Source organism: Styela clava, chromosome 13 (assembly GCF_964204865.1).
Source record: "Styela clava chromosome 13, kaStyClav1.hap1.2, whole genome shotgun sequence".
NCBI classification, from domain to species: Eukaryota; Metazoa; Chordata; class Ascidiacea; order Stolidobranchia; family Styelidae; genus Styela; species Styela clava.
The window spans coordinates 9,914,078-9,923,781 of NC_135262.1; the positions used below are offsets into that span (position 1 = coordinate 9,914,078).

Sequence of the window (9,704 nt, forward strand, 5' to 3'; positions counted from 1 at the left end):
ATGGTTTTCAACCACTCTCAGGAGAATTCTTGAAAGGTAACTAACCTACCAAAGTGAACTTGACGCCATATAAGTTATAACTCATAAGCCTAAGCTTCAACATCAAATATTAGTTAAGATGGAATGACTTAAGTTGCGTCTGGTTTTTGTATTAACTTACCAATAATGATTGAGTTAATGTTATCTACCAGCAACAGGCTACCGGTACAGTTTTTCGATTCTCCTATTCGGCCGGGTTGGTCCAGCCTACTAGACTATAACAGTTATTTTGTAATTAAATTCATCTATGAATATGGTGCGCACTGGCCAAAAGAAAAAGGTTGTAAAGATCGAAAACGACGAAAAGATAACCGGAGACGATTGTGGGGACAACGGTGAGTTATGAATAGCCTAGGGCTAGGCTACGAATTTACAACGGCTCATCACGAAGAAAATATGCTGTAGACTAGTCTACTAAAGCAGTCGATGACATTCATTTATATTTTCGGGCTTAGAAAGCAAGAGAGATGGATTTCCGTTTAGCATATTACATCAGTTAGATATGTATTTTGATTTGTTTTTTTTTGTAGTACTGTACTTTTATTAATATATTTTAGAATCTAGACCGAGATCATCAATGACAATACCCGCTGCCGCAGTCAAACGTTCATATGAAGAGGAAGACGACAGTGACCAAGATTGTGAAGAAGAATCTCCGGAGTACAATATAGGGTTAACCTGTGTTAAAGATAACTAAGAGATTTCATTCTGTTAAATGGAATTTACCATGACTAATTTTAGAGCGAAGTCGAATTTTTATTTTTAAATTTTTATTTCCTCAAATGTTTGACTTTCGTGCTGAGTCTCCTTTAGTTTGTAACACAACTTTAGTCAACCAATATTTGACCATTTTTTAACGGACTGGATAAGGTATCCAAAGCTGAAAATTTGGCAGTCAAATTTTTGGGCAAAAACGCACAGTGACATAATTCTGGCCAGTCACGCCTCATCGGATCGTTTCAATAATACTAACATTTTACTTCAGTAATCAAATGACTAGCCTGATCAAAAAATTCGGCAGCGACATGAAAAAAAATTTGTCAGCGAAACGAAAACGACTGGAAACTCTTACGTCACAATCCGCCTCGAATTGCAGAACCAAAGTAGACGCTATCATGGATAGTCAGGTAGGTTGCGTTGTTATTTTTCTGCACCAAAATTAGGGATGTTGAAGATTTTCGAGAACGGTGTAATTTAAGATTCCATATATAAAACCGAAATTATTGTAGTGCTTTTTATGTAAAATTTGTCATTTTTACATTGAAACCATGATTTATGTTAAATTTCTTGAATGTCATATTTTATATTATAATAAAATTATTCACAATATATCTGTGCAACTGACTTTATAATATAACAGAGAAAGGACAGACAAACGCTGGACAATGAATACACAAAGCAAATGAATTGTTTGTTTACTCAATGGGAAACAGACATTGCCAAGGTCAAGGAGAACGAGGACAAATTGAACGTATGAATTTATACAAATAAACTGATTTATCTTCTCTTCAATGTTTCACAAGAATTTATTACTTTCAGAATGTGTTGCAACAACAAATGAAACTGATCGCCCAAATCAGAGTTGTTCAAACTCAGAGATTCAAATCACTAAAGCAACTACAAGAACAGTATATGAAGAGGTATGTTTGTTTCGAAAATACAGCCCTAAAATAATCGGCGCTCCAGAAGTATGTGTACCAAATCCAATATGAAGGTAGCTAATTTTGTTTACTTACTTTACATTAAGTTGTGTAAGGGGACTGAGACTTATGGGCAGGAGGCATATTCACTTGGCTAACACAGACAGTCCCGAACTTGTAATATAGCTAAAATAAGGAAAATCGGAATAAAATTCAATTAGTACTCGGAAAATCTGTTTCAAAACCTACATACAGTATAACTCTTGGATTCCGCTATTAGTAAGTACTCTTAACCACTTTTCGTTAGAAATTTGACCATTTTTGAGGTAACTTGTTCCATGAAAGTAATTTAGAATTATCTTAATTAGTTTATTTTCAAGCAAAATCATGGTCTTGCAATGCAATTGATCTGTTCATTTCTCGCAACGTCTTGTCTCTTTCGGAAGTGCATCTGTAGACTGTTTTAGGGGTTATACGAGAACTAGATGCTACTTTGCATTTTAATAGTTTCTCACCTACAATGCCGTTGAGAAAACAAATTCTTTCAGACTTGAAATAAAAACCTAGAAATCTGGGGCAGTGTGAAAGTGCCTTAATGTGGTTGAAAGCTGATCGATAAATATAAAACTATCCGAGTGGAATTCCCTCCAAACTCGTTGGAACAGTAAAATCATTAGCCGCATCATCCTAATCGTTTTTGGTGATTAAACAAACATTAAATATCTGTGACCCACTCTCTTCTGTTCCGCGGGGAATTTGCAAGAGGAATTTATTGATACCATATGTTGTTTTGGCTCTCACAGATGTATTAGATGAGGTAAAAAAATACATAAACAATTACTGATTAAAAAATAACAAACCTGGTTAAGATATACTGAGATTTGACTTCGTAACAAAATTTAAATTGCAAAGGCATTTGCTAATTGCAAAGTAAATTCCACACTTAGTAACTCATACTTAAAGGTTAGTATGTCATTAAGATACTTGGGTATTCGGTACCGCAACACTTATACAACCGTTTCGAATTTGAACACATTTAGTCTTGAACACAACTTGTCTATAATATATTAATTAACGTAGATAAATAAAATAACGTAGAAGCACAAAATATTTGAAAATTCGTGCTTATATGAATACACATATCTTTTGCAATCTTACGATTTTTGAGGTCACCTTCAACGTGCACATTTCAAAAATGCAATATCTAAACTATCAAAAGTCTTTGATGAGGAAATTTTCAAACGCAATACAAATATTGCATTAGTAAATTTACTTATATATCAAACTTCATTTTCCAAATACGTTCGCAGCACTCAAGACATGGAATCCAACCACGTTCTCCAGAAATCAAATGTTTGCTCCGATCTCAAAGAAGAAATGTCTAGATTACAGACCAAGATTCTGAAAGACACGGTAAATATAATCAGATGCGAGCCGCAACAATAATTTGCCTCGTTAATCGTCTTCGCAATGTGACCACAAAAAATGTCTCAAATGTATAATATATTATCCGGAGTTTTGAATAATTTGTGGAGTCTACTTTAATATGAGACCAGATCCGGATAGTCATTCAATCCTTGATCTAGTTTAGTAATATTTCTGTTAGACTGACGGCTCTCAAATTCTACTGTTGTTTCTCGCTATGCCAAAGGGTTAAATATTTAAATATTCCAACTTATATTTATTCCAATTTTCATGATGACTACCTCTGCTTTGTGAAACACATTTTTGCGTAATTCCCTCCAAGTTGAAAACATTACTACTTGATTTGACAGCAAACTCAAGAAATGGCGTCTATGCGACAGAACTTTCACACTATGCTTTTCAAGTGAAATTGCAAAGAAGAGGCTTCAAGGATAGTATTTAATTTTTGTGGAAAATTATTTACAGACGACTGAAATCGGTGATTACGATCATTGTGCTCTCGGAAAATTTTTCAGTTTCCCATTTACTTGTTATTTATTCTATTGCGACGTTTTTGTTGGTTGAATTCTGCAATAAAGTTTTAAAAACACGTCAAAGTTTATGAAAAGAAGTGTACAAAATAATTTTAAAGTTGCGTTTTCGAATCATGACTTTACTTTGTAATATGTAAAAGAGTTTACTAATCTCTTGAGAGATTCGTTGTTTATTTTATTATTTAAAAGTTAAATTAAAGCGCAGACAAAATTTTTGTCAATCCGACGTGGATAATAGGAAGAAACGTCATTGCAAATCTTCATATATTTAGCTTCTTTTTGCCGCGCTTGCGTAATTCTATAACGTAAGAACCCTCTCCGCGTGTCTCTAGTGCGTAAGCAGAAGGATGTTGAACTTGCGTGTAAGATATGTCAGTCGGAACCAGTAAAGGTAGGTGTACTAACCTGTAGAGTCAAATACAAGCTGATTTAAAGTATGTTGCTTCTAATCTAGATAAATGTTATACTACCAAACTTTAATGTTTGTAAACATATATATGCTTACTTGAATAGTTGTCGTAACATCATACGATGTTCAATTATATGCCTAAAAGAAGTTGTTCAAATATTTCAGAACGCCCTGATGCCATCGATTCAAATCTCTTGTATATTACCAATCATATATACAAATAATGAAAGGTATCGAATTTTGTATGCAATAAATATGAACTTAAGTTTTGAGCTCGGTCTACAATTGAATATATATATATTTTAAAATGTTTGTCCGATCATACCAAATGTATATTGGCCTGCACCACAAAATAAGTGTAAAAACAAGCAAATTTGAGGGACATTATTTCCAAGTAGTAGGCCTGTTCAGTCGTATTGTGCGACAAGTTAAAGTTGACCATACTCGTACTATGTTATCAAAAAATATGTTTGATGTTACTCTTAGCACAAGCCAAATCACTAAATTAATTGTGGTTTAGATTAAAATGCTTGCTACAGGGTTACTGCATGTTCTTACTTATTTGGGAGCATGTCTTACATTTGCGTCTGGAGTGTAGACACACGTAATATATATATAGCGATTTTTATTTTCTGTCTGTTTTATAGCAAGATAAACTAAACTGAATATAAAACCCCGCGGCCGTAGCGGAGAGATCAATGTGATCTATACTTCAGTTTAGATTTTAGAACACTTGAAGATCAGTGCTAGAAATCTGAATAAAAACTGTGTTCTCCATTGCTGTAAGCTAAAAACAGTTGAACATCAGCGCATGTAAAGGTGAAGCGCCCTTCGATTTATAAATCAACGGACAAGTTTTGTAGGGGAAAGTGGAGGAGGTTGGGAGATTTTTTTATTTGCATATTTTGAGCTGTTAATTCTGCATATTCACTTAAGTTGGCGGGACTAATGCATAGAGTGGTGAACGTAGGTTTTATTCATTCATTCAGACCCATTGTGCCCCAGGGTCAGTCTGTCTAAATTCAACAAAGTATGCCCTTAAAATTAAGCAATTAATCAGCATAATCGTCTAAACAGGGAGACTTCAAATTTGAAGTTTTAATATTTTTAAAATCAATGTTCAACTGAAATGATATTTTGACAAAAAATTTCGCAAACAAATTTGATTATTTCCTTCCTTGAATCTAAATCTGGAAATATTATTGATTCTCGAATATATATATTCCATATTGGGCCATGTGTCGAAAGAAACCATAATTATCACACAAAATATAACGCATCTCTAGGTCTCCAAGCACTTATTGTATCAAACACTGTCGAATTATGTCCTGTAGGGCATGTCCCACTGAACCCCGGTCCATTGTTCCCCATAGGAAACAAATATTTTCAGACCATCCCACGGCGAAATTCAGAAGGCACATCCACTCGCCAACGTTATGAATATTTTACAGTGGAGTAAAGCCGAAAAATATATATATCAGACGGTGGTTTGTCATGTTGGAAAGGCTAATGTAGGAAAAAGAAAAAACTGGAACAGTGAAATTTTAGTTTCAGCTCCCCAAAACCAATTTCACCTCATAGCTTGCGCCGCGCCGAATATATTTTCTATTTTTCAATCCACGGGAAGAGCTACATAGAATCTGGTTCAAACCTAAATATGAAATCTGCTAGTTAATTTTGCTGAACTTGCGGTAATTATTCAATATTCGTGTCCATATATCTGAGAATTGCTTTCCTAGCACTGAACTTAGACCAGGGTGGTCCAACTATGTCGGCATCGGGGGCCACAATATTAATTTTGTGTTGTTCGCGGGCCACATTAGTCCCAAGAACTTTGATTATTATTTATCATTATTTAATGTTTTATATCAACAATTATGTTGGTCGTTAAAAGTCTCTAACTGACATCCAATGTCCTGTCTTTCAACCTGTTCTTTGTATTAGATTTCAGACTCTCTACAACGGAGAATGTGCTTTCGTGATTGAAGCGCTTCCGAACATCAATAACATGCCCTTTTAATTATATTCTTTTGATACCGTAACAACCTGCATACATACCAAGCACTGGGGCTTTGTTTTTCGCATGCACATGCTGTTTTTTGTTATCACTGATCGTTACCTATATCATCAAATGTGTCGCAGGCCACAGATTACGATACAGCGGCTCTAATGTGGCCCGTGGGCCTGGACCCGCGTGATTTAGACTGAAACTTTATTTTTTTTGTGTATGTGATATCAGAGCTATATCTTTAAACAGTGCCAAGTCCGCGGTGGCATAATTTTTGAATTGTGAGGTAGGCGTTTCATAGTTCTAGCCTTTGTTCAGGATATGATTTCGATGAAATTGTGAATAAAATATTTCGTTTTCCTTTCCGTTTCCATATACTTAGGCTTTGCTCCTTTGTATTACTCATTTGGTTATTCATGTAGCTTAACTCCAAAGCGGCGTAAAAGAATATTACCAACTTCATTTAAGCTTGTTAGTGAGTATATATAATATCATGAGTTATACCTTTATAGTGCGTACTATTTATCTCCAGTTAATGCCTGTGATATACATATATATATATATATATAATTCATAGGCTCGTAAAAGTAAAGTCGATCAGTACAATGATATGATTTCTTTTATTTCAACTAATTCTAAATAATATATTATTGAGTTTCAAAAAATATGTTGCATTATGTTTCTAGGTCGGGGCAAAGTGATTGTATTCATTTATTTAGGCACAACAATATTTCCATATTTGTTTCGCATTACTTAAAACATAATATTATTATCCCGCAACTAAATCATACTTTCCATTCGTGGTGTGTCAGAAATGAGTAATTAATTAGTTACATTGTACTCAACAAGCGTTTATAAACAAAAATACCAATTATGCTCCATGAAATTTATACAGGGTATACCAATATGATGCATTATCAGGTATATATATACAATGCATAATAACAATGTGGTTATTCAACAAACTGGCTGTAGCTTCCTGAATAAAGTGTCCCAAGTAGAAGCGTGGCGATGATTCAGGTCATCGTCGATATGAACCGGATCTTTTTTTCTGAAATCCTGACCCCATCTGAGATTTTCGTCACCTCTGATTTTTCCCGTAAAACAGTTTGCAGCGATATTATTTCCACCTTTTTGTTTGTAAAAAATTGCAATTATAAAGGCATGCTCCTAACATATGTAGCAACAGGAAACAATTTTTTTAATGATTACTCCAAACAAGACTGTGCTAAAACAATCAGATACAATTGCTTTTGCAAATGAAATAGTTTTGTAACTTTAAAATTCTTTTTGCATTTGTTAGGCATATAAAAAATATTTATACAGACGCGCAGCTAGGATTTTTAAAAGGGGGGGGGGGTTATATATGTTATATTTTAACGTTTCCTGTGCTATTTTTGTTTTGAATCATCAAATGCAAACGGTAGACTAACTGTAATCAAAAAGAAAAGAATATATAGTTATAAAGATTCATCAATTGCTTATGTCAATTAGGTAGTGAGTGTGAAAGAAACAATATGAATTTTACCTGCAAGGCATTCACTGTTGCACCAGCCTTTCGATGTCTGCAGATTCATGTCAATCGCATGCCCTACTTTGTGATTTGATTTCACGGCTGGTGTAACAATGGCTCCTGGAACTACCGCGTTATCTTTTCTGTATGAGTCTGTCACCCAAACCTGTGGGGGATATGTAAAAACAGTCACAAAATTTGAAAATGAGCTTGTTATAAAGTCTTTATTCGAGTAAATCGTTAAAAAAGCACGGCAATAATGTTGTAGTGTGAGAGCGGTATTAACCTATTATGTTCCTTACAATTACTTTACAATCTTCTGCATATCCATCGATCCTATTCATTGCGTTTTTGAATCCTGGTTCAATCCGAACAGCTTTGTTGTTGTATCCTCTCACATTACTGGTGGTGTATGTTTCCAGAGTGCAGAAACCAGAAGTAGTTCCTGTCATATGTAAAAGAAGTCGTCTTAAGTAGGCTAACATTTTCCACCTCAACATCTACAGACGTCGTGTGAATGGAATTTATATATATATATATATATATAAATATTGCCAAATGAAAATATAATCGGTATTTTATTCAACATTAATGAAATTACTGACAGATTTGTTTGTTTTTGGCGCACGTACACTTCGGGATAGCAACCATTTCCTCGTCTCGCCCAGGAACTTCAAATAGGGAAAATGAGGACGTGACAAATGCCTCTTAAAAAATTACAAACTATACCTCCTGATGGTACACAACATTTTCTGCTCGACGACCCTCCGCACATACTACTTTTCCATTGTCCTGAGCAATAGTTGCTGTCATGCTTGCACTGTCCATTTTGGGCGCCGCATTTGCTATCTCGATATTTGACATAATAATTTTCCGTGCTTTTACCTTGTACAGACAAATTTCATGAGAACAATACAATGGCTGATTTAATTCGTATGTCTGACACTCTAAATTGACCTGAATCTAAAAATCTTCCTCATCCATACGAAAATGACAAATATCAAAATAGAAATAGGTTGCTGATTTCGAGTTTAAAATCGCTCATAACAAAAGTTGACCACCGTTAGAATTTTAACATCGGTTCTATTGATTGTCAAACAGTTGTTTTAATAAACGTTCTATGACCCTAATTTCTTAAAATTGTATCTTAAATATAGCTCAAGCACACATTTCCTTATAATACAAATATAAAATATTTTGTGAAGCAACGATAAAATCACTTACAAGTGGAAGAGCAAGGTTTACAGCAACGTATGAATAAATTCCCGCTGCACTTTCCACGTTCATACCCTGCTATGCAATTATGGGTTCGGTAATCGTGACATGTTCCGCCTATTCTGGTACAAGCAGAAGCTGAAATAAATAAAACGAAGTTATGTGAGTGTGTTACATTTTCTAACATCGCTTAAGTCAGGAGGGCTATATCGAAGTGAATTAAATTTGACAGAGAATATGGAGAAGATTTTGAAAAATTTCGACAAAAATTTATCCAGAGAAAGTTCGATTGTTAATCCTCTCGCGTAGATAATGCCAATACGCTAAATAGCATGCAAATGGGTAGGTCGCAAAATCGTATCTTTATGTAATGTATGCATGTAATTGGAGGCAAAACAGCCGACAAAATTGGTAGAATTATGATAACTAAACAGATTCAACTTACTTTGTCCTCCTATGACGAAACACCCAAGAACAACACACGCAAATATTAGAAGCTTCATATTCACAGGCGCGCACAGACAGACCGCTCGAATCAGAGGCTTTGTAGATATAATACCTATAAAAACCAGAAGTCGCTTATATTTGCGGGAATTTTCCATACATTCTTTATTATGGCACAATGAGTTTCGCTTTGCCATTGAAGCGGTTTCTTATGTAGGAAATCGTGCTCTATTGTTATGTTTTTACGATATTTTAAAAATGGCCCGTGTATAAATATCTTTTTTATTGCGTTGCGTCGGTAGGCCAAATTTAAAAAATGGTAATTGGAGTGAGACCACGCGGATGATTTGCATAGGCGTATGAAATAGATTAAAACAAGGTCAGGAAAGCATGTCTGCTGTCTCACAATGGGTTGCGAAGTATTAAGGAAATTGATTCAGTGTTCTAAACTCGGATTCCACATATTGTTTTCAACGTA

General features: G+C 34.7%; 2 protein-coding genes across 4 annotated transcripts; one reads left to right on the top strand and one right to left on the bottom strand.

The window, feature by feature from the left end:
* Positions 1–156: 156 nt before the first annotated feature.
* LOC120332465 (synaptonemal complex protein 3-like) lies at positions 157–3,693 on the top strand. Of its 2 annotated transcripts, none has more exons than XM_039399714.2 (7): positions 157–374; positions 597–711; positions 1,025–1,166; positions 1,400–1,510; positions 1,579–1,679; positions 2,990–3,092; positions 3,455–3,693. In XM_039399714.2, the coding sequence occupies exons 1-7, from the start codon at positions 287–289 to the stop codon at positions 3,509–3,511; spliced, it is 717 nt and encodes a 238-aa protein (XP_039255648.2). In that variant the 5' UTR covers positions 157–286; the 3' UTR covers positions 3,512–3,693. The 2 variants fall into 2 exon arrangements, with proteins under 2 accessions (XP_039255648.2, XP_039255649.2); XM_039399715.2 differs by having other exon boundaries at positions 159–374; positions 597–699.
* A 2,962-nt stretch (positions 3,694–6,655) lies between these two features.
* Positions 6,656–9,360, bottom strand: LOC120332731 (uncharacterized). Of its 2 annotated transcripts, none has more exons than XM_078119512.1 (6): positions 9,228–9,360; positions 8,792–8,920; positions 8,297–8,452; positions 7,876–8,012; positions 7,583–7,733; positions 6,656–7,184 (listed from the first exon to the last, which is right to left on the bottom strand). In XM_078119512.1, exons 1-6 carry the CDS (start codon positions 9,283–9,285, stop codon positions 7,012–7,014), a joined length of 804 nt encoding a protein of 267 aa, XP_077975638.1. In that variant the 5' UTR covers positions 9,286–9,360; the 3' UTR covers positions 6,656–7,011. The 2 variants fall into 2 exon arrangements, with proteins under 2 accessions (XP_077975638.1, XP_039255978.2); XM_039400044.2 differs by having other exon boundaries at positions 7,870–8,012.
* Positions 9,361–9,704: the final 344 nt, after the last annotated feature.

Excerpts from the sequence above, each read along its gene's own strand:
- LOC120332731 (XM_039400044.2), bottom strand. The coding sequence starts at position 9,285 with ATGAAGCTTCTAATATTTGCGTGTGTTGTTCTTGGGTGTTTCGTCATA. Across the intron at positions 8,453-8,791 it reads TAAACCTTGCTCTTCCACTT|GTAAAAGCACGGAAAATTAT; the intron begins GTAAGTGATTTT and ends TGTCTGTACAAG. Across the intron at positions 7,185-7,582 it reads CAACAGTGAATGCCTTGCAG|GTGGAAATAATATCGCTGCA; the intron begins GTAAAATTCATA and ends ACAAACAAAAAG.
- LOC120332465 (XM_039399714.2), top strand. The coding sequence starts at position 287 with ATGAATATGGTGCGCACTGGCCAAAAGAAAAAGGTTGTAAAGATCGAA. Across the intron at positions 375-596 it reads AGACGATTGTGGGGACAACG|AATCTAGACCGAGATCATCA; the intron begins GTGAGTTATGAA and ends AATATATTTTAG. Across the intron at positions 3,093-3,454 it reads CCAAGATTCTGAAAGACACG|CAAACTCAAGAAATGGCGTC; the intron begins GTAAATATAATC and ends TTGATTTGACAG.